Source organism: Loxodonta africana, chromosome 25, assembly GCF_030014295.1.
Source record: "Loxodonta africana isolate mLoxAfr1 chromosome 25, mLoxAfr1.hap2, whole genome shotgun sequence".
NCBI lineage: Eukaryota > Metazoa > Chordata > Mammalia > Proboscidea > Elephantidae > Loxodonta > Loxodonta africana.
The window spans coordinates 27991917-28016637 of record NC_087366.1 but is presented as its reverse complement, the minus strand read 5'-3'; the positions used below and the strand labels follow the sequence as shown (position 1 = coordinate 28016637).

General features: G+C 45.1%; 1 protein-coding gene across 1 annotated transcript in view; it reads right to left on the bottom strand.

The window, feature by feature from the left end:
* Window positions 1–24721, bottom strand: part of TNR (tenascin R) — an 80873-nt gene that overhangs the window by 43361 nt on the left and 12791 nt on the right. The window contains exons 4-7 of the mRNA XM_023549248.2: window positions 24131–24281; window positions 18124–18393; window positions 12384–12569; window positions 238–327 (exon numbers count right to left, since the gene is read on the bottom strand). Of these exons, the coding sequence (XP_023405016.1) occupies window positions 238–327; window positions 12384–12569; window positions 18124–18393; window positions 24131–24281 (697 nt within the window). The remainder of the gene's footprint in view (window positions 1–237; window positions 328–12383; window positions 12570–18123; window positions 18394–24130; window positions 24282–24721) is intronic.

Here is a 24721-nt window from a genome sequence, read left to right as displayed (position 1 = left end):
CCATGCACAGATCTACCAAGAATAGGTAGGACTCCATCCTGCATATCAGACATCAGAAGTTAAGCATAGGGAAATCAGAGTTTGCAGGTAGTTGTTTTCCTCAGGCTGATAGTCATCACCCAGGGAGCTTTTCACTAGATGCACTGCCTTCTGACCAACCCTTGCCAGGACAAGCCTCAACGGCTCCTTTGGCTTTTACGTATCCTGGCCTTCTTCCTCACCAATCCACCTACTCACCAGTCCTGGCATTCATGGTGGCTGGTATGCTCTGTTGTGAGTTCATGATGGCAGATATTCCAATCCCATACTCAGTGCCAGGCACCAGATCTATCGGTAGATGCAGAAACACAAAACGTTACTCTGTGTGAATGTGTGTGTGTGTGTGTGTGAATGTGTTGGGGATGGAAGAAGGCTGAAAAGAAGGAAGCAAATGGTCTTAGACTCCTGTTTAGATCTTGTTTTTAGTCCTTCCTGAATTCTTTCCTAATTTCACCTATTAGGAATTCCTGATTTCACCACTTGGGAAATCCATACCATGTTAATAGGATGAGCCTGGCCAGAGCAAAACTTCCTTCTTGCTGGTGGTCACTTGGAGAAGACAGCGAGGCCACCCTTGTCGTGACCATTAGAAGTATGCTGTCCTGTGGAAGGCCTCCCTGTGGTACTCAGTATCTCAGGTTGGCTAGAACTGTTGAAGGAATTTTTTGCTTAAATTGTGAATTGGGGAGTGTGTAATTGAGAAGAATTGTGTGGACATGGACCTTTGAAGCATTTCTTGAATATTGTATAAGAGGACCAAGCTGCACCTTTTGTACACCGGAGCTGAGGCCATATGAGGACTCCTGGGTCCCTTCTAAGGAGCAGCTGTGGATGGACTTTCTTCTGAACACAGGGCTATCAGGACTTTAATGTAATGGGATGCACAAGTCCTGTTACTGTGGGCTTCCTACCAAGGTTGATAATTAAAGCCCCAGGGTATTTAAAGCTAAAGGTTTAATCTTAGGATGACTTCTGGGGGACTGCAGGAAGATGGAAGAAATGCTAATATTGTCCGGCTTTTTTTTTAAAGGATGTGAGCCTCTCTGGGGAAGTCTTTAGGGGTTCATTTCAATCAAGGATCAGTGGATGCTCCAGAAATACTTGGAATTATCTGGTATCTCTCCTAACCTTCTACCTTCTTTTTCAGACTAACTTGTTTAACTGGAGCATTAGTTTGCTACTGATGCTTTAACAAATTACCACAAACTTAGTGGCTTAAAATGACACAGATTTGTTACCTGTAGTTCAGGAGGTCAGAGGTCTAAAATGGGTTAGCAGGGCTGTGTTCCTTCTGGAGGCTCTAGAGAAAATTTTGTTTTCTTGCCTTATCCAGCTTCTAGAGCCCACCTGCATTCCTTGGCTTGTGGCCCCTCCCTCCATCTTCAAAGCCAGCAGCATAGCATTTTCTGACAATCTCTCTTTCTCTCCGACCTCTGCTTCTGTCTGTCATCACACCTCCAACTCTGATTCTGATCCTCCTCGTCCTCCCTCTTATAAGGACGCTTGTGATGACACTGGATGCACCTGGATAATTCAGGGTACTATCTCCATCTCAAGGTTTTAATTTAATCACATCTGCAATGTCCCTTTTGCCATGCAAGGTGACAAATTCATATGTTGCAGAGATTAGAATGTGAACATCTTTACCAAAAACAAACAAACAAGAAATCAAATCTGTTGCCATTGAGTCGATTCCAACTCATAGCGACCCTATAGGACAGAGGAGAAATGGGTTCTCCAAGGAGCAGCTGGTGGATTTGATTAGCAGCCAAGCTCTTAACCACTGGGCCACCATGGCTCCTGGACATCTTTAGAGGGCATTGTTGAGCCTACGATATTGCCTTCAAACTCATCTTCATTTATTAGGACTGGAAGTGTAGGAAAATGCAACCAAGATAAAACCATCACCCCTGAGGGCCTCCAGTGGTCAGTCTGAGTGCTTCTGATAGGGGCCCTGTGTGGGTGCCCCAGAACCACGGCTGATTTTAGTCCTATTCCACATTTATACAACAGTCTTGGTTTTCAAAATACTTGAATGTGTTTTGAGCCTCAGTACAACCTTGTGAAGAAGGTAGGATGAATAGTCTTTTCCCCATATTTTTATGAAATGAAACTGAGCTACAAAGTATGTCTGTGACTAGCTGGAGAAGTCATCCAGGTTTCTGACCTCAAGATTCAGGGCCTTTAGGAGGATTGGGATGCCGCTTTGGGGCAGCTCTGACTTCCCTGAGATCCCTGAGGTAATGTGAATGATTTTGATAAGAAATGCATCAATCAACCTTTTCTTAGCATGGCTTGGTTTAACCAAGGGAGTGTTGCAGAGTAGTTGGAAGGTTCTGTACCCCACTCCTCTCAGTATGGCTTTAGCTCAGCCCATGCAATACATAACCCTGTGCTTGAGCATGGCAGAATTTAGCAGGCCTCTCTGACCTAGCTCTCTCAAAAGAATGCTGTACCCAACCTCTGTCTTGGGGGGGCATTTGTATCGGCCCCCTTTTTCCTTTCTTGAACTAGCTCTATTCCTTTCCTAATCCTTAGTTCTTTCTTTCTTTAAAGGTCAACATAGGTGGAGGTAAAAGCATCAGACTTTGAGGTCAGACATCATTTTCAGGTTCTACCATCTTCTACCTGTGTGACCTTGATTACTTATCATCCTTCAGCTCCAGTTTCCATACAATGACAACAGTATCTATCCCAGAATGTCATTGTGAGGATTAAATGAATCACTGTGTGTAAAGTATAGCGACTGGCCCAGAAGGTAGCTAGTAATATTATTACCTTGCTCAGAGAACTATTTAAGGATTTCAAGTCCATTCTTTGTGGGTGATCTCATCAGCTACAAAAAGTGCCCCAAGCAGGTATGCAGGTTTTTTCCAGGTACACCTGTTGTTGTCAGTTTGCTAAGGCTTAGACTGTTGGCTCTGGTTGAAAGCAATGATTCAGCGAGTCCAGGTGTCAATAAGGGGCTTGCCTCTGGCTGGGGCCAAATACCTGTCTCTAACCTGAGTGGGTGATTGCAACGCCCTCGAATCTGTTGAAAGCACACATTTATCTCTATCAATATGTTCAGCAAGTCCCAGGTGCATCCCTGGTTGGAGAAATTAGATTACCTTTGGGACATAAACTACTTTTCTCAGACAACTGATTGAGACCTTCAATTGCCTATAATGAAGTAGAAATTCTGCCATGTAGACGAAGGGTGACAGATTGAGGGAGTAAGACAGAAATCATATGTTCCCAAACCGATCTAACATGTAACGCTTTCATCTGAGTTTCTTATTTATGAAGCTTAAATGAAATGTTCAATAATTTACAACAGAATCATCTTCTCCCAGAAAACTGCAGAGCAGAATTTAAAGCACTCTCTTCCCAGGCTTTCTGTCTAGGGGATAGGGAAGTGGAACTCGCTTATAGGCTTGTGCCTGCTGCTTTCCTTTGATTTTTAGCCACTTTCTTCCTGTGCTACAAGTGAATTGTTGCTCTTTGCCAGCAGGTAAAATGCAGTTCTGCTGGAAAAGAAAATGTGTATCCAAGGCATATCTGGTATACTTATGTATCATCACTCTGAAGACTCTGAGGGATTTCTCACTTTTTAAAGATCCCATTGCTCTCCATCAACACTCCCTTTATCTTTCCATCCACCTCCTGCAAGTGGTAGCATATAAATGGCTCTCTTCCCTTAACAACAGCTCAGAAAACTTATCATTTAGGAAACCACCACCTTCCATCCCTTATAGAACTTCCTTTGTTCAGTTTGGAGGTGGCTTTTCTTAGCTATTTCACTGCACACCTATTCTTCTCTGAATTCCTAAAGCACACAGCTCATTCACTGCACAAACACTATTGAGTGCCTCCTTTGTGCCAAGCACAAGACCGTGTACTGGGGATACCAGGGTGACCTGAAGACATCAGCCTTGCCCTTATGGACAGAAAAAGAATCTGTGCTAAAGAATTTCATTATTTATTGAGTACCCTTCATACGCCAAGTACTGAACAACATGCAATAGGTAATCCAGAAGAATAATGAAGAAGGAAGGGAGGAAAGGAGGAAGCGGTAAAGGACTTTTGAGTGTCCAATGGTAAAGTGTACTGTTATAACCATAGCTTCTTAGAGATTACTACTTGTTACCTTATCTAATCTCCACAGCAGCTCTGCCTGGAGGATATTGCTGATGAACAAACTGAGACTCCGAGAAGTCTACTCTCTGACCAAGACCATGAAGCTAATACATGCTAAGACTGGGTTTGAAAATTAAGTCCCTTGTTCTTTCTGCCACACCACAGCATGGTCCCTGTCCTTAAGAGTCTTACAGTCCAGTAGCTGGGAACGGAGTAATAAAATTGGAACTGGAGGGTAATTTGATGCTATACCTTGGGCTGCTAACTAAGAAAGCCGTGTCAGAGGGGAGAAGAGATCCGCATGGGCTGGAGTAGCCAGAGGAGGCTTTCTAGAAAAGCCAGAGAAGGCTTTCTTGAGTCATACCTTGAAAGATAGCCAAGATTAGGAAAGAAAGTATGGAATCCTGTGGTGGTCAGGGTGGGGCATAGTTGGCAGTGATTTCTCACCTGCACTGCAATGACCATGGATAATCAAGCCAGAATGACTTCCCTCTGTTTAGGAAAACTAATCTTTATGCTGACTGCTGCTAGTAGAGAAAGCACTAGGGAGAAGGAGGCCCAAGTAACCGAGACTGCTGTTTCTTGCCAGCAAAAACATGATGCTTGTGGTCTGCAGGTTGAGTTCAGGTAGCCATGTGGACATATGGACCTTTTTCTTTTCTGAATCCCTGGGCTTGTCTCCAAGCATCTGTGAAAGTTCAAGTCTACCAAAGTAAGGCTAAAAATTTGGTTGGATCTAGTGCATTAGATATCTGCCTTCACAGGGAGGAACAAACTGAAGAGCCTGCCCTCAAGTCTAGCAGGGGATACATGAAAGTCCAACAATTACAACTCAGTGTAATTAGCACCATAACAGGGCATTTGCTCTTTGTAAACCTTCTCCCTTACAGTGACCACAGTATTATATTGTTATTGTTAGTTCACATGTCTGTCTCCTCACTAGACTCTTAGATCTTTCAGTCAAGGGATTTTTCAAAAAAATATTTTATCTTCAATATGAAGCACTATGAAGCATAGTGAAAAACTAGATGAGGCATAGAAGCAGCATGGTAATGGCAGCATGGGTAGTGTTGGTAAAACTTCCAAGAGAAGATAGCTGAGCTGGGTTTTGAAGGATCAGTGGAGCTTCGGCTAAGGAGAGGACATCTCAGGTAGAGGGAAGAGCACATGCAAAGGCAGAGCTTGTAAAACCGTTCATGAAAACCAGGGACCTAACGTAGGGCCCCTTCTAGGGGAACTTTCCAATGATGGAATTTGAGTATGAGACGATTCATAGGTGGGGAGATATCTGGAGATGGAGGGTCTTCTGGGAGGCCCCCAAGTCACACCAGATAGGACACCATCTATTTTTTAACAGAACGGAGATCTAAGTTTTTAGGGTGCCACCCTTATCTCCTTGGGTAATGGTGGGTGCTTCTTCAGGGTCCCCTGAATGACTCAGGCTTTGGAGGACATCTCCCTGCTCTCTTGGTGTGGATGATATTCAAGCCTCAAGAGAAGCAGCCAGTTCCATGCTGACTATAAGGAAGAGACTGGCCTGGCAAATCCAGATTTTTTTTTTTTTTTAAATGTAATACTAAGGAGCTTTCTCAAATGAAATCTACTTGTTGCCAGTGAAATTAATGAAAAACATGTCTCATCATCCCCTGTCCTACAGGAACATCTTGTCTCTGGGTCTTCACTGTAAACAAGCACTCTTTGCTGAAGAAGCCAAAGCAGAAGCTGAAAAATTCCCACCTGGCTTTTCTCCTGGTTCATTTTTCCATGATCCTTTACCACAGGTAAGGGGATGGACATTTTTATGCCCCAATTCTATGAGGAAGAGGAGTATGGAAGCTTCTGCCCTTTCTCTCCTCTTTTCTACTTGGGTCCTGACAGACCACCTCCCACTTTCCAGCCCCCTGGAAGGCAGCATGGTGTTCACAGGGTGTCTTATGAAAGTGACCACTTGGGGTCACTATGACTTCGCCCAAAGCAGGCTGAGCACAGTCTGGCCCTGGCCCCCAGGCCCCTTGCCCAGCCCTCTCCCCCTTAGAAAAGCCCAAAGGCGTGGAAGCTCTGGCACTCAGTTTGGTGTTTATGCACTGGCACATCAGCGGAGTGCAGACAGGGTGAAGTGAACATCAAGTGCCTTGGTCAATGTTGATGTGCCAGCTGGACTTCCTCTGCTGTGTCAGGTTTCTTCATGGAAAATCCTCCTGTGGACAAGCACATCTCCTGCTCTTGCACCTTGAGGAGCCCACCTTCTCACTGCCACACCCCATTTAATCCCTGATGGCCTCAAATGTGGGACTTGGTAGGAGGGCCTCATTCTGTGTCCCCAGCTACCAGAGGTCTTGAAGGTGGCAACTTGCACAGCTTGACTGGGATGTGCTTTCAGAATTCAGCTTGTGAGTAAGTATGTGTGTATGTAAGTGAGTGCGTATGCATGTTAAGTACGTGTTGTGTGGCTGGCTGTAAGTCTTTGTTTTCTTACAATCCTAAATTGTATTGTGATGTTTGTAGGAATTTTCAAACCTCTGGGTTTCCTAAACCCTGTTGATCATTTTTCTGACTAGCAGCTTGTTGACTGGAGATAGAAGTAGTCACAGCACAGAGGGAAGCAGCTGGTTGGGACTTGCTGTGATGAAGGACACAGGTGGGTGCCCTACAGATGGGGTGAGGGATGAAATGAATGGGCCCTGGCTGGCTGGGTGAGTGCACAGTACGCATGTGAACACTTGGGCCAGTTCATTTTACCTTGTCTCGTGACCACAGACCAACCCTAAACAAAGGTCCTCACGTGTGGACTCCTGTTCATGAGGAAGGCCCAAACGTGAGCGCATAGACAGCTGAGGGCAAACTCCTCTCCCCTCCGGGCAAAACACTTCGGGCACATGCTTTTCTGATGAGGGTTGGAGGAGTCACCTCAGACACAAAGGCCAGAGTTTGTTTATAATTTTCATTAGTCCCTGGCAGGGAGGTTCGTGTTTTGACCAAATTCCAGACAAAGAATGAGAATCTTCTTCCATCCCTTCCTGTCTGTACTTCCGTCTCCCTCCATTAGGAGTTTTCTATATTGCTTATTGCTTTTTGCTGCTATCCAGAAAGCAGAGTGATGTTGCTAGTCTCTGTTCAGTGCTGCCAAGTTCCAACCTAGAGGTACCTTGACAAGCCTTTAAGGTGTGTGTAGCACTCAGACCCCTTTGGGGTCTCAGCAGACATCATCTGAGCTGAGAAGTTGAGCCCAAAAAAGTCTTAGCATTTTGGACACAGAAGCCACCACAGCAGAGAGAAAAAAAAAATCATTGGAGACACCGAGTCTGTTGTTCAGAAACCAATTTGTACTCCAGAGGGAATTCACTAGGCATTACTGAGAAAGAATAATGGGAAAAAAATGTTTGGTATTTTGTGCCCCAGCCTGGCCTCTGTGATTGGAAAGGGTGAGGTATGTGAAGGGGAGAATGAGAGGGGGCTGCCTGCTGCGTGCTCTCTGAAAGATTCAGAGACTGGGAGAGTCAGGAGAGCCTATATTTCATAGTCAAGGGGTCAGTGGTGGCCACAGATACAGGGCTTCTGCCGGGCATAGCAAATACAGTGCCATAGGACTTTAAGAGTTTGGAGGCAACTATAAGAATAAAGAAATATGAATTTGTACCAGGGAAAGGCCAGACAATCTTGAGGCCAGGTCTGTGCTCTGTGGGGATGAATCACAATAACAGATCTAATGGATACTGAGTGCTTACTGTGTGACAGACTCCATACTAAGTGTGTGTGTGTGCGTGTGTGTGCGTGTGTGTGTGTCGTTGTTGGGTGCCATTGAGTCGATTCCCACTCATAGCAACCTCATATGACACAGTAGAACTGTCCCATAGGGTTTTTTAGGCTGTAATCTTTACAGGATAGAGTCCTTGTAGTGCAGTGGTTAAGTACTTGGATGCTAACCAAAAGGTCAGCAGTTCCAACCCACCCGCAGCTCTGAGAGAGAAGATGTGGCAGTGTGCTTCGTAAAGATTACAAGCCTTGGAAACCCTATGGGGCAGTTCTACTCTGCCCTATAGGGTCGCTATGAATTGCAATCGACTCAAAGAATGGGTTTGGTTTTTTTTGGTTAATCTTTATGGGAACAGGAGCCCTAGTGATGAAGTGGTTAAAGTGATCGATTGCAACTGAAAGGTCAGGGGTTCAAAACCACCAGGGGCTCCACGGGAGAAAGGTGTTGCATTCTGCTTCTGTAGAGATTTACAGCCTTGGAAACCCTATGGGGTCGCTATGAGTTGGAATCGACTCGATAGTAGTGGATTTTGGGTTATGGGAGTGGTTTGGCAGGTCTTTCACCTGGGGCATGGGTTCGAACCACCAACTTTTCAGTTAGCAGCCAAGTGCTTAACTATTGTACCACCAGGAATCCGTATATATATGATTTCATTTAATCCTCACAGCAACTCCATGAGGTAGATATGAGATTTTAAGATGAGAAAACTAAAGCACAGGAAGTAGAAGAAATTTGCACAAGGACCATATCTATGGAGTTGGACTCAAACCCCAACTGGGCGACTTCAGAGGGGCAACCTCAGAAGCCATGCTCTAAATGAATGCTTCTCACCCATTAATGTGCACACAAATCACTTGAAGATCTGGTAAAATGTAGACTCTAATTCCGTAGATCTGGGGTGGGCCCAATTCTACATTTCGAAGATCTCTCAGGATGATAACCATGCTGCTTGTCTCCACACCACTTTGAGAAGCTAGATTCTAAACCACCGCACCACATTGATTTAAGGAATTTACACTAAACCATCTATGAGCTTACAGGCCTCCTCCTTTTTTTTTTTTAAATCACCATCATCATCTATTTGCTGCATAGTTTACTATGTTAGTAAAAATATTACATTAAACCCACTGAGTGTACTGTCTTATTTCAATCCTCATGATGACACCATGAGGTGATACCATTCACCTTTTGTAGAAAAAGAAATGGAGATTTTGACTCATGGTGACCTTATACAAGAGAATGAAATGTTGCCTGGTCCTGTGTCATCTCACAATTGCCAGCATGTTCCAGTCCATCGGCGAGGCCATTGTTACAATCCATCTCACTAATGGCCTCCCGTGCCTTTTCTGGCCCTCTGCTTCATCAAACATGATGTCCTCCTCTGTCGATTCGTTTGTCCTGATGACATGCCCAAAGCAAGCAAGTCAGACAATGTTTTACAGTGATCCATACAGTTTTCATTGGCAAATTTTAAAAAGTAGACCACCAGGCCTTTCTTTCTGGTCTGTCAGCCTGGAAGCGCCACTGAAACCTGTCCACCATGGGTGATCCTGCTGGTATTTGAAATACCAGTGGCATAACTTCCAGCATCACAGCAACGTGCCAGTTACCACAGTGTGACAAACTGACAGATGGTGGGAACACAGGCCTTAGAAGCTGAAAAACTTTCCTCTTTAGGATCAAAGTAAACTTTCCTCTTTAGAATCAAAGTTTGGAGTGTGAAAGAAAACACAACTCCTTGGAGCCGGGGTTAAATTCCCTCCCTTTCCCTTCCCTCCTCCAAGGCCCTTCTTACTCGTCCTCCAGATATGGCAGCAAGAGAGCTAACAATCCTTGTAATTGGAGTCTCAGCAAGTGCAGACATACTTGATTTCCTTACATGCCTGTAACCCCTTCTAGATCACGTAAAGCTATTTGTCTTTATAAATCTCCCCAGCAGTGAGCTCCCTGGGATAATTATGCATACTATACATATAAAAAAATTTCATAAACCCAACTCTAATAAAAAATCAACCCATCTAAGTCCACTACTCAATAAAAAATTTCCATCCCGTATAAATCTGCCACATTTATTTTTGACTGTCCTTTGTATTTTACCTCCTTAATAGACGTAGCCAGGGAATGGGATGCCATTTGGCGTGGGGGAACAGCCTTTTGGCTGGGACTCAGAAGAACCGATTTGGGGTCACTGTTATGCCTCTTGGTAGCTTTGTGAAGTTGGGCAATTTCCCAATCTCCCTGAGCCTCAGTTTCCTCATCCGTAAAATGGGCTGCTAACAATATCTACCTCAAAAGGTTGGGAAGGTTAAATAAGCCATAAATATGTGAAGGTACCTGGCCTAAGAGAGATGATCAATGCTGAATCTTCTTTTATTTCCTGGTAGTGGGAAATGATAACTAGCATGTGACTGGGTCCTTCTCTACACCTCTCACAATTTTATGGTGTATCTTCCATCCAAACAACTAGCCATGAACTTAGTAAACTGCCAATTGCCAAAGCAGCCTGAGGCTCAAGGCAGGGCTAGGCCGCACTTAGAATTGGTTCCCTCCTGCATCATTCTCAGATTTTTGTTTAGCTTAATTTTTGTGAATGCCTCCAGTTTTCTGCAAAAGGCCCTTACACCAGCTGGTCTGTTCCTTCTATGTTTAATTTACCCTGTGAACCTGCTTGGTCAGCATATCTTTCCATCTCCTTTCTGTTTTTTTTCAGAAGCGCGTCTGTCTGGAAAAGGCATTCGTTGTATTTACTTTAGCCAGCTTTGTTTGGCAAGGTGATCTGGAATTTCAGCTTGGGAGAAAACAGCTTTGATTATATTTCCCTTGTTTACTGTATACTCACTTTGCTCTCCATCCCATGTCTACTAAGATGGCAAATGCTTTTGCAAGAAGCCAAAACACAAGTTAAATTAAAATCTCCGCAAGCACGCTGGTAGCCCCTGGGCCATGGCGGGCTTTGCACAGCAGCGTCCCCATTTGAAAATCACACCCTGCATTGTCAGTCATCCACCTTTTGGTGAGGTCCAGCAGGTAGGTTTTCCTGGCTGGGTGTGTGACAGGGGCCAGGAGGAGCACTAGCTGGGCCCCACATCCCCATAGGGACAAAGAAACCTCCTCAGGGAGACAGCTGGTGATGTAGGGTACTGCCTTAGTCTGTGCCACCAGCATCTTTGTCTATCCTCCAGGGACAGCCTCCTGGTCAGTCTCCTTGTTTCTTGCCTTGCCTTCCTCCCATCCACACTCCACACAGCAGCTGCACAAATCTAGTCCTTATACCACCTTATTTAAAACCCCTCAGCAACTCCCCAGTGCCCAAATTCTTTCTAGAGCTTACGAGGCCCTCCAAGACCAGACCCTCACCTGATCACTGGCCTCTTGCAGCCCAGTGATCCAGTCATAGTAAACTTCTACAGTTTCATTTGTTCATTCACTAATTCATTCAAAAACTATTTACCTAGGACCTGTTATGTTCTAGACGTTGTGCTGGCTGCTGGGTATGCAATGATGAGCAAAAAATAAGAACTAACTGTCACAGAGCTTTAGGTTTAGAGTGGAGGCAGACAGTCAAATAACAACACGTTACTAGTGGCCACTGAGTTGATTCCAACTCATGGCAACCTCATATGTGTCAGAGCAAAAACTGTGCTCCATAGGATTTTCAGGGGCTGACATTTTTCAGAAGTAGATTGCCAGGCCTTTCTTTTGAAGCACCTCTGAATGGACTTGAATCACCAGCCTTTCAGTTAGCAGCCAAGTGCGTAAACTCTTTGCACCACCAAAGGACTCCTTAATGACACAAGTGTAAAATGATAACTTGTGAGATGAGGCTGCATGATGGGATGAGCTGACCTTGCCTGGGAACTGGAGAGGGCTCCCTGAGAAGTGACCAATAAACTGAGAGCTAGAAGGGAAGCATACGTTAACTGGGTACAGGAGGTGGCTGGGAGAGTCTGTCGGTAGAGGCGGGGAGCATGTGCAAAGCCCTGTGGCAGGAGGGAAAATGTGTTTGAGGTCCTGTGGGCCTGGAGCACTGAGAGCACCTGGGGAAGGAGGTGGGTGGTGAGGCTAGAGAAGAAGGCAGGGGGTAAACCAGGCAGGGCTGTGTGGGCCATACTACGGATTTGCAGTGTTATTCTAAAAGCCATGGGAAGTTCCTGAGATGTGTGTGCCTTGGGATGGCCTAATTCGAAAAGCGGTTTAAAGAGACCACTGATGGTGTGAAGACTAAATTAGAAGAGGCAAGAGACAATGTGGGGAGGTTATTGCAATGGTTCAGACAAGAGGTGATGGTAGCTTAGACCTGGTGGCGGCAGTGCACATGGAGAGCACTAGACATACTTGTTGAGTTCCTAGGAGATTAAAGCAATGGGATTTGGCAATGGTTTGGATGTACGTGGGGTGGGTGGGTTGGGGAGAGAGATGTGAGGGTATAGACTCAGGACCGATGTGCCCCCGGGAAACAGGGCTCACTCACCTGTGAGGGTGGCTCTGGTGGTGGGACCAATGCTCTTGGGGATCAGGAGCTCATGGTACTGCTCACCCGCCAGGGTGCTGTACACAACCTTGTACTCCTGGACTTCTGCCTCACTGTTGTCCCACTCGAGGTCAAGGCTGGTTGCCGTGCGAGAACCAACACGCAAGTTCTTAGGGGCATCAATCTCTGGAAATGGTCAGACATCACCAACATCACATATGATAATGTACATTTGTTGTGCATCTTGGACTTTGAAAGCTTTCGGGTAAGAACGAACACTTCCGGACAGGTTAGAGAATTTTACTTGGGAGTTAGATATTAACACACTTCACACTGCCTTCATTTCCATTCAGGAGTTCCAGTGATGTGCTAGAAAGTGTAAAATGAACTAATTAATCTCATAAAGTTGAAAACAAAGCAAGAGAAAAACCCGTAGGAGAAAATCACAGAAAGCTCCCAAGAGGTTAAATGAGACTAGAGTAACATCAGAACTGAACATCAAGCAAAAAGAAGATGGTTGATTTCAAATTTTGAAGTGTGAAGCGTCTTTGCGTGGGTTTCCTTGCTTAGGCACAGAAAAATTAAGATACATATAGGAGATGAAATACAGTGGAAGGAATATGGGCTTGGAGTCAGGCCTCAGTTCGAGCCCCAGCTCTGTCACCTACTGGAATGTAACCGTGAGCAAGTCTTTTAATCTCACTGGTCCCTCATGTCCATATCTGTAAAATGGGCTAATAACACCACCATTACAGATTAAACAATGCATGTGAAGCGTGCGGCATGGTGCCTGGTGCAAAAATAGGTGCCCAAGCACTGGGCTGGCTTCCTGTTGCCTCCGAAGCTCTTGCTGAATTCTAACAACATGTACCCTGATAGTTGCTCTCTGGGGTTCTAATGCCATGAAAGACCACTGGCATCAGGAACTCTCCCATAGTTCTGGGGCTGCTTCCCTCTTCCAGCACTGGCCATCTTTGCAACTTAAAGAACCTGCAGTTATCATGAGGTCCTGCAGTGAAAATTTGCAGTTTAAAAAGTTCCAAACAGGTCTTTGGAGTGGACCAGCCATTAGTTCTGAGGAAGCCCCAGTGGACAGTTTCAATTTGCAAATGCAAGGCAAGTATCCACCAATTGTTCTCCCCAGACTGGAACTCTGTGACTCCACCTGAATGCAGATGTTCTGGAGAGAGAAGCGTTCTGTTTAGTGATGTAAATTGGGTGAATCTTTTAGCAGATTTATGTCTCTGCAGCTTATCTTTCCGAGAAATGTTTCCTTACTCAATGAGGATAGCGTACCTTCTTGATGAGCTGTGTGCGTTATTTCTCTAGCAGTTGTTGGATGGATAGAGCAGCTTGGGCATTGAGGCCTGTGGGAGGGACACCCTGGATTCTTACTTGGGAAAGAGGCTGGGCAAGTGGGCAAGACTGGGCATGGGGTGTGGGGCCCGGACTGGACTGGAGCAAAAAGAAGTCAGGGTTATCGTTAGGGTTCAGGTTCAATCTTGTTCATAGTGCTTTTCACAACTAAAACTCCCTGACCGCAGACATGTTAGACTATGGCTTTTGTTTTTGTTTGTTTCTTTTTGGTCAGAGGGCAAGATACACTCTGGCGCCCTGTGGATCAAAAAACAAAAAACTAGTTGCCATCGAGTCGATTCCATGGTGATCCCATGTGTTGCAGAGAAGAGCCATGCTCCAAAGGGTTTTCAGTTTCCGAAGTAGATTGCAGGCCTTTCTTCCGAGGCATTTCTGGATGGGCTCAGGCTGCCAACTTTTCACTTAGTAGTTGAGTGCTTAATGTAAATGAGATCATACAGTTCCCCTGCTTAAAACTTCCCTGTTGCTTCCTATTGTGCTTATGGTAAAATCCAAACTCCTTATCGTGGCCTGCAGGGCAGGTCCTGCATGACCTGGCCTGTCTGCTACTCAGACACACCTTGTAACACTTACACCCTTACTCATTGTGCTCCAGCCATACTGCCTTCTTTCTACTCTTAGAACATATCAAGCTTATTCCTACCTCAGGGCTTTTGCACTGGCTACTGCTTTTACCTGGAATACTCTTCCCAGAATGTCACATGGCTTGAGTCACTTAGCTTTTAGCTAAAACGTTACCTCCTCAGAGAGGCCTTTCTGAATCATTCATTCCAATATAGCCTCCCTCCCTCCATACCATCCATTGCACCTCCCAGATAACAGTCATGGTGGAAGCGATCCTGTATATTTGTTTTCTTCTTCATTGTCCAGTTTCCCCCACTAGAACGTAGCTCCCTGTGACCAGAGATCTTGTGTATCTTGTTTATTCTGCAGCCTCAGTGCCTAGTACTGTGCTGAGCACCTAGTAGGTGTCCAATAAACATACGTGAAGTGACTGAGTGAACATTGCCAATTCTGTTTAGTCGGCTACCTCAGAACCATTACAAAAGCCTTGTCAAGTATTTTAGCTGTAGGGCTTTGACGATGTTTAGGGTGAGGTGGAGCAGGGGCAGAAGAGTAGCTTTGACTGAAGGAAGCTGGTGTGACCAGGGCAGGAAGACCCCCTCTGCTGTCTGGCTGGGGTGGGAAAGGCCATCCAGGTTGAGTTTGTGAAGGCATTCCCTGGAAAATTCCAGAGATGATTAGGGAGTGGAATCACTGCCAAGCAGGTAGCAGCTCAGGACTGTTGTGATTTGTACATTAAAGGGAGGTCTGGGCCATGGTTGGTTGAATGTCCTGGTGCCAGGTGGGATGGACTTAAAGAGAAGACCTCTGATGGAGAAACTGTCCCTGGAGAGCCCCCCTGAGGGTAACTGAAACCAGAGTGGCTGGGGGCAGACTGGGAATTTGGAGACTGGCCTCCTGGTTTCCTTGGGTTGGCCTCCCTCCAACCACTGGCCTTTACAAGCTCTGTTCGGGGCTCATTTCTTTTCCAAAGCAGCTCTAAGATCCAAGCAAATATCCCTCTCACCATGCAGGAAACAAATCTCTGTTTTAATTGCCTGTGCAATTAGTGTGCTCCTAGTGTTGAAGCCATCACCTGGAAAAGCACTTTGGCTAATTTGAATTTAAGTGGAGTTCTGAAATGACTGAGGACTCCAGACACCCTCTCATCATTCAACTGGCACCTGCCAACCCCAGGCCTGAGAGTCTGTCTCCAAAACCAGTCATAGCTCCCCAACCCCCCTTGAGCAGACGGGAGTGGGGTTGAGGTGCAGGCAGAGACTGTACAGAGAAGACAGCTGCCTAACAGCTGCCAATCCATAAAAAAAAAAAAAAAAATCCATAAGGCAACCGGAAACAGAATTCCGCAGCAGTGAACTGAAACTCAGCGGGAGCTTCTAGGAGGTAAAGTGCAATTGTCTTGATTGGAATTTTCCTGGGCCACCAGCCAATCCTGCTTCCATCCTGTCCCCCTAAACATCAAGAATTTGTTTTTTTATCAGGCTGCTGGAGAGCTCTCTTTTTTGCCTTTTCAAACTCCTTATCTGAACGAAGCACAAAGAAAATACTTTTCAAACAAAAACTGTCTTGAAATTAAGGAAAGAATGCAGGACTCCTGGTCTGCAGGAGATACCACCGTCCTGAGCAAGCTGGGTGTAGGGAGTCTGGGGACATGTAGGAGGAAAGGATGACCTTGGGACAAACCAAGCAGGCACGTTGCATGTGCCCCCTTCTTGTGCTCTGCTCAAAACTTTGTTGGCTAAGTGAGGGAGGAGAAGGGGAAAGAAATGGGCAGAATTTAGTTCCGTTTTCAGTCACTAGCCAGTTGCCATCAAATGACTCTGACTCACAGTGACCCCATGTATGATCAGAGTAGAGCTGTGCTCCATAGGGTTTCCAATGGCTGGTTTTCAGAAATAGGTGGCCAGGCCTTTCTTCTGAGCTACCCCTGGGTAGACTCAAACCTTCAACCTTTGGGTTAGCTGCTGAGTACGATAACTGTTTGCACCACCCAGGGATTTTACTCAATCACTGGGGATCCCAAAATGTGTTCGGTAGAAAAATCTGACAAATACCCTCTCGTGGCGAGAGAAAAAAATCCCAAAGGGTCTCTTTCAGCATCATACTCTGCCTTCTCCACTATGTCAATGTCTACACTTGCTCGCTTTTAAGAGCAAGCTTTTTTCCCCTCTCTCAATGTTTCCTTCTGAGAGGAGGGAACCCTACTGTAACACTCCCAGCCTCTCTATTTCTTCGTACACTGGGGAATTTGGGCTTAACTCAATAATGAGTTCTGCACTTCCTTCCCCTCGCCTGTCTCTCATGGGAGTGGACTGCCCCCATGGATAAGGCCTTCTGCTTGATCCTACATGCTGTAAATCCTACCTGAGTAGTTCCACAATTTGCCCAAGTCCACAGTGGCCCTTTACTGGGTTGTTATTGTTAGGTGCCATCAAGTCCATTTTGACTCATAATGATCCCAGGGAACTGCCCCAGTGGGTGAGTTTAATTATGGGGTACAGTTTGCAAGCCCTTCTGGCTCTAACACTAAGCTACATGTTCCAAACTGGGGAGGTATTTTGGCCTCTATTTTACTTTTAGCTTTATTTATTAGTTGGATGCCTAAAGTGGTGATTCTCCTTTACTCCAGTCTGGAAGAAGCTGGTTATTAGATCTGACAGATGTTATCAGTTTCCTTTGATCCCTGGGACAACTTGGAGTTGACAGAGACATTCCTTGATATGTGATTTTCCCAAGATGGAGAAGCCAAGACAGAACCTGGGTTAGATAGGGACTCATTCTCTGATAGCAGGCCCCTGTTGACTCAAGGAGAGCGCCAGGAAACCTGTCTTTTTGATGGCCTCTGTCCTTCTTGCCCACCAGTTGGCCAGCCTGATGAGTTCTGTGAGGGCCAGAGAGCAAGTCACCCTAAGGTCCAGCCTTTCCAGACTGGTGGGGAAGCTCTTTAAAAGTTTCAACAGCCTTGAGAAGAGAAGAGCAGTGGATATGATAGTAGGAAGGAGGTGCAGATACAGGCCTTACTTACTGAGCCTTGTTGCTAGTGTTTTCAAATGGGAGGATGAGCCACAGACTTTCAGTTGGAGGGTCTGCTGACGGCTGTGTAGATTGTGCCTTGCACAACTCCAGCGGCCACTATCATGGTATTATAGTCATTATAAAAAAAAACCCCAAAACTTACTGCCATTATTTCAAAAAACATCAAACTTACTGCCATTGAGTCAATTCCGGCTCATAGCGACCTATAGGACAGAGTAGAATTGCCCTATAGGGTTTCCAAGGCTGTAAATCTTTACCGAAGCAGTTTGCTACGTCTTTCTCCTGCAGAGTTGCTGGTAGGTTTGGCGGTAGTCATTATAGATTTATGTAATTATCACAATGATCTCTAGCAAGTAGCAGTTAAGTGGCTTGAGGAAGGGGGCACCTCTTCTGAACTGTCACAAAAATTGCCATTTGGATTAGCAACCTGAATGCTTAAATGTCTTCAAGACAAAGTTTTCATTTTACAAGCAAGAAACCTGAGACCCCAAGGGAGACAGGACTCATACCAGCCTAACTGGTGGACAAGGCAAGCCTAGAACACCGTGCTCCTTACTATTGGTGCACTGATTCCTCCTCTATGCTGTGATGTCAACATCACCAGGAGGCCTGAAACCTCTCACTTCCTTCTTGCAGCATCCGTGACAACATTTATGCCAAGTACATATCATCTCATTTCCTTAATTCTCCTCTTGTCACGATGATACCACCAGCTGACTCCACACCCTCTCTGCTCCATACTTCTCCCCCTCCACAGTCTTACCTGTTGTAAACTGGGTGGTTGTGGGATCACTCTCGTTGGTCCCTCGGACTGCACTGACCGACACCTCATAGGGAGAACCGGGCCGCAGGGCCTGTACTGAATATTGGCTGAGAGGGGGTTGCAGCCGGAAGGTGGTCTTCTCACCTTCCCCACCCACCAAGCCATATTTCAAGAGAATAAAATCGACTTTGGCTCGAGGTGGGGTCCACTCCACAAAAGCCACGGTGTCGGAGACATCTCGAACCAGGATCTGCGTGGGCCCATCAATGACTGAATGAAAAGAATCAAATAGAACAAAAACGTTTGAGAAATAAGCATTGAACATCAACTCTCTCCTTTCGTCCTTATATTCTCCTGACCAGTCAAACAGAGGATGAGAATTATTATCCCATTTTACAGATGGGCAAAATGAGACACAGTGAGATTAATTGTCTTTCCTGAGGATGCATAGCTTGGCAATAGGGGAACTGACAGTGGAACTCCAAACATCAGTTGCTATAGATTTCAACTCTGATTTGTGGTGACTCCATGTGCCTCAGAGTAGAACTGTGCTTCACAGGATTTTCAATGGCTGATTTTTCAGAAGTAGATAGCCAAGGCTTTCTTCCAAGCTGCCAATGAGTGAACTCAAACCTCCAATGTTTTGGTTAGCAGCCAAGTGCGTTAACCAGTTCTACTACCCAGGGACTCTGACTGAAACTCAGTTCCCCTGAATCTTTGTCTAATTTCCCTTTCCCCAAGCTGTGGTTTTCAAGTGCTGGGATTTTTATAGTTTAGTGAGGGGAAGGGCACTTACTGGTTTGAGAGAACGAGCACTGACTTTGTCTGGAGGTGATGGGACAGAGAATTGAACATTGAGCTTCTGGTGTGTGCCCTGTTGCCTAGCTCTCACCTTCTCTGAGCACTGAGGAAAGATCTATGACACGACCAGTTGTGTCTAACCATCTGAGACTTTCAACTTGGCTGCCAAAGAGGCCATCATGACTATTCAAAAGATGACATTACTCAGCCATACTAGACACCCAGTAAACCCAGCTGCCAAGACTGTATCAAAACCCAATAGACATTTGCCTTTGTAGACATGAAACATATCTTCTCGGGAAACTTGCTCCTCTGAATAAAAAGGACCTTATGGAAATTTTTTTTTTTTTTTTTATGGAAACCCTGGTGGCATAGTGGTTAAGTGCTATGGCTGTTAACCAAAAGGTTGGCAGTTTGAATCCACCAGGTGCTCCTTGGAAACCCTATGGGGCAGTTCTACTCTGTCCTATAGGGTTGCTATGAGTTGGAATCAACTCGATGGCAAAGATTTGGTTCGGTTTTGATTTTTGAAGTCTTTTGTGGGTCATCCATTTTTTTTGTCTTTTTTCACCTTTTCTTGCATATTCCTGAGCCAGAAGGGCACTGCAATTGCCCACAGGCCCTCAAGATTCTTTCACAAGCCCTGGCCTCTGGCATTTTATAAAAATCTTAAATGACTGTATAAAATACAAAACAGATAAAAGTGGAGGTGCCCTTGTTGGAAGGTGTATGCATGGGCATGAGAGAGAGCAATTGCAGGTCTGGATCTCCACCTGATCCTTGCCTTGAGGCACTGCCATGCAACCCTAGGGCCCTAATGGAACATGGACCAATGTCACAGTGGTTTTAAACCACTGTTTTCTAGGCTGAGCATAAGTCTAGGCACCTGATGCTGTTTAGGTTGGATCCAATCACTAATCCATAAACGTGATCTGTGACACTGTGCAGCTGAGAGGGACACCATATTGGAATGGCATTCCCCGGAAAAGTTGGTTGATTTCGTATAGGGCCTGGCCGTCCGTGGTACCAGCACTTACTTAGGGTCCTACTCATTTGCATTTTATGGGGTGGTGGGGAGGGGAGGGAGAGGGGGAGAAAATGTAGAAGGGAAATAGAAAAAGAAAACGCTTAGTAGGGGAACAGAAAATGGTGTTCTCAACTCCTCATAGGGTGACTGCTTGGCCAACATGCCCTTCTTTGAGAATTACGCGTCGATGACTAGAAGAGTGGGCCTAGCCTCCATATTGCATCTCTTATGTGATACACCCCTCTGGCTGGAGCTCATTCATATTAATGTTGATATTCTTCAGGAATTTGGAACCAGAGACTCTGGTTGTTGGTATTGGACCATGTGGAGCCAGGGGGCTGGGGTAGCTATTTTCTATCATATTCCTACAGAAACAGAAAATGTCTATCTGGTCTGGAGAGAGAGAGGAAAAAAGTGAGAGAAAAGGAGACACAGAGAGACAGGAATGAGAGAGAGAAAGAGAGGGGAGAATGGAGCAATATGCAGAGAAGCAGAAATGAGTGACCATGTGGTGACTCCAGAAAGATACAGAGGGTAACTCAATTACTGACTTTCCATTTTCTGGTTCAAATCTTTCATGAGGCCCAGATGGATGTCTGGCCTTGAGGTTCCATGAGACACTCTATGTCCTTCCAATAACTCCCTTTCGTTTCAGCTAGTTTAAGTAAGTTTCTCTTTCTTGTTACCACAAATTCTTGACCAAGACATGATTTTTTTTTAACCAAGCCACCATCTGGACCACAGGGGCATAGCGAGGGTAAAGAGCGCCCAGGGGCAGTCTCTAAATTGCACACCCTCCTACCCCACCTCCAATTTCAAGATAAATAGACGTTGATAAAAAAATATATATATATTAATTTTTTTTTTTTGATAGCTGCCGTGAAAAGAAGGAAAGGAGAGGCCGAGCGCGCCCGCCACTCACGTCAGGCCCGGCGGGCGGGCTGGCGGACAGACAGGCGGGCTTGGAGGCGCCCGGCAGCTGTAGCAGTGGCGCTAGCGGCACCTCCGGGCGGGGTAATGGGCCCGGCAGACTCTGAGAGCCGGCGGCAGAGGGTCGCGCCGAAACATGGCTGAAGCCGGCACGGCCTTTCTGGAGCAGCTCAAGTCTGCAGAGTTTGGTCTTGGACGTAACGCTGAACTGAGTGGTGTCACCCCCCTTTGACAGTGTCACCGCACCCTCTGCACCCCCGTAGTGACGCCACTGCCTCCCCCTTGGACTTGGGCCGGTGGCAAGTGCCCCCTTCTGCCCTGTCCCGCGGCTATGCCTCTGCTGAACCGCCTTCAACTCTGTCGCAGAATGACTGTCTCCCTGAGGACTGTCTCAGCTGACCTTATGCTCTCAGTCTTCCAGACCTGGGTCTGTCCCTAGTCATCCCCTCTTTCTGGGTCTAGCCTAGTCCTGTTTTCTCCTAAACAGTTTAGGATTTTTGGTCTAGTATCAGCCAAAGTGAGTATCACCAGACTAATTCAGTGTCATCTAGGTTGGAGTTAAAATGAAGTCCCATTTTTTATATTTGGGGCAGTAATGTGATTGAACAGAACACATCCACACATTGTCTTTTCAGCGTGCTGCGTTTGGTGAGTTTAGATAACTTGGGCCTTTTGGCTTTAAAACCCATTGTGGTCCAGTCGATTCGGAGTCATAGCTACCCTAGAGGACAGAGTAGAACTGCCCCATAGAGTTTCCAAGGAGTGCCTGGTGGATTTGAACTGCCGACCTTTTGGTTAGCAGCTACAGTTCTTTTTGGTTTAGTTTTATTGAATTATGGAATGGGGGAAATGGCCTCTTAGCTGCTGTATACGAATAATGCTTGGCACACAGTAGACACTAAGTGAATGAAGAGATGACCCTCTTCTTCCATGAGAAAGAAGGGGAAGCATTTTAGTGTACTGGAGTTTCTTGAAAACAATAAAAGTTGTCACTGAAACTCAAATGCCCAAATAAGGCTTTTGTCCTTCAACTCTTTTAAATTCAGAGAACCCTAATCATAGTGCATTGACCGTATTAAAAAAAATAGACTGTATTAGAATGTGATTATGTAGCGCAGAGGACTCTGGCTGCAGGAGGTCTTGTAATTTGAATTCATGAAATGGCCTGCCTGAAAGAAGCCAGTCTGATGAGGGCTCAGAGCTTCTTGGGGAGGGGACAGCCAGGAGGGGGAAGACTTGGTGTAGGTCAGACCTTAGCAGAAGGAAATAATTGAACAATCATTTCCTAAAACAGCGGTCAGGGCTGGAAGCCAGCCATCTTTTCTGTAGCCACCCCAGGATTCTGCCCTTGGGTTGACCACTTGGTAGTGATGTTGGGTTCTAGACAAGGAAGCATCAACTTGCTTTCTTTCAACTTAGGCCCTAATTTTTAAGCAAACACAGGTCCTACCTAAAAAGTAAACTGGAATCAATGTTTTTCTTTCCATTTCTTCATGACTGCATACAAGGCCAAAATATTAACTAGAGAAGGTTTTTTTTTTTCCCCCCTTAATTGAAAAACAATTCTACCTAAGCTTACCACAAATTTCTAGAACTGGAACTTTTAATTTCAATCTCAAGGAACTTCCAAACCAAAAAATACTGCAAAGTTTGAAAAATGTGGTTTGAGTATAAGACTAAAGCAGGGTTGGACTACCTTCTCTAAGTACTCCTAATACTTGGGAGAAAAACATTATACAACTGTAATATTCTTCTCTGCCCTCTCATGAACTGTCTTCTCCTTCTAGTTGCTTTTCTTAATATCAAAGCACAGGAATGACTTGGAGACCCAGAAACCATTACATATCAAAAGAGGAGAATCTACATATATTATCAAATATCAACTCTTCAGGTTCAAGCATAACCCGGCATGGGGGCAAAGCCTTCGGAAAAACTTAGGCCATTGACATCTGGAAAGATTACTACAGAACAGTTGAGGTTTCATGGCTACTGAGGTTTCTTCTACAACATTTTTGGATTAGAATAGTGGCTTTCAAGCTTTCTTTGCTTCTTAATACAACTTAAAAAAAAAAATCAAAATCTTAAATGTCTATACAAAATACAGAACAGATAAAAGTGGAGCTGCCCTGGTTGGATGAACCCTAGGGCTCCAATGGAACGTAAACCAATGCCACAATAGTTTTCAACCAATATTTTCTAGACTGAGCATAAACCTCAACACCTGATGCTGTTTAGTTTGGATCCAAGTGGTAAAGTATGAACCATTAATTCATAAACACAGTCTCTTTACATAGTGCTGTGGCTTCCTTTTCTGGTCAAGTTGGCTTTTTGTCCTGGACTCAAGATAGGCTTCCTTGGTTATCAATTTCTGTTTATGAAAAATAGAGCTGTACCTATGTGCACCTATCTCAATTTCTGTTATGGATGTGGAAAGTTGCTTAACCCCCAAGTCTCAGTTCTTCCACCAATAAAATGGTGACCAAGGATGATGCCATTTATAACTTTCGAAAAATTCTTGCCGAGGGCACACACACACACATCACAATTGCTCATTTCCAACGTTGAAGTTGAACATCCTTTGGATAAGGAAACAATGAAGTAAAAATAATACCCATTAGATAAATCAAAATGATCATGAATGAGATGCACTGTGGGGATGATACAGCCATCAAGTTACTGCTTTGAACATTGGCCAAACCTACACCTACTGGTTTTGAATGATTTGTTTCTTACTGCTTTCACTTCTATGTGTGTTCTTTGGGTATATGTGCAGTTTCCAAATATTGGGCACTCACTGTCATCAATATAGTGTTAATCATGTGTATCCCTATATCAGCTCAATGAGTAAGGTATTGTTATTCCTTATTACTTTTCTTCATTGAGGCTTGGGAAGGTCGTAGATGGCTTTCCTCAAATATCACAATAGGTGAGTAGTGAGTCAACTCTTGCTGGTTCCAAAGCTCATGACACTAGGGACTAACAAATGAGGTCTCTTGATGAGTAAGATCAGATGACTTACACCTGAGAATGTGTTCCCAGATTTCTGTGCTTGCAAGGATAAGCAGTAGGGAAGATACTCGGCTAAGCATCTGGTAAAGTAGCTCTATCTCTAGGGTACCAAAATCATTCTCAGCTCTGGGAGGAATCCTAGTACCCTTTTGTCCCTCTACTTCTTGGGAAGATTTCTGCAATTCTATTTAGTGAGTGAGTTAATAGGCAGCTAAAGGGAAAAGAGTTGGAGACACTCACCCGTGGAGACACTGGCTGAGGTAGGGGGGCTCCGGGCCTGGTCTTTCAAAGCCACTACATTGACAGTGTATTCCTCCCCAGGTTTCAGTCCCGTCTGGTTGAAGGATGTAACATCACTGGGGAGCTGAGCAATCACCCCTCCTTCATTGTTCTGGAAGGTGGAAGGAAGGGAAAAGCAGGGAAATTAAAAGAGAAAATCAATGGGAGAGAAAACAGATAAGAAAAAGATGAAGGTGTGGAACACTGTAGTTCGGAAATTAGAAATGGGGCCATGTCTGTTTCTTCCATGCTGACAGCTGAGTGTCTGGGGCCAAAAACAACTCCCAACAAGCGCAGTAAGACTGCCACCACTTATGAGGATTTGGCAAATGGAGAACAAATTTTCAAGAACATTTCTTTGGCCTCTCCTGAGTTTGTTGAGATTGCCAGTAAAAATTAGGCATGAGGTGATGCAGATTGGCTCTTGCCAAAGATTAAATGTTTGATGGTTATGGTTAACATCCATCAGATTTTTTTTTGGCATTTATCTTGATGAGTATGCCCTCGGCTATTTAGAAGAGTGGAGTTGTGTTTGTATGTGTGTAAACATCT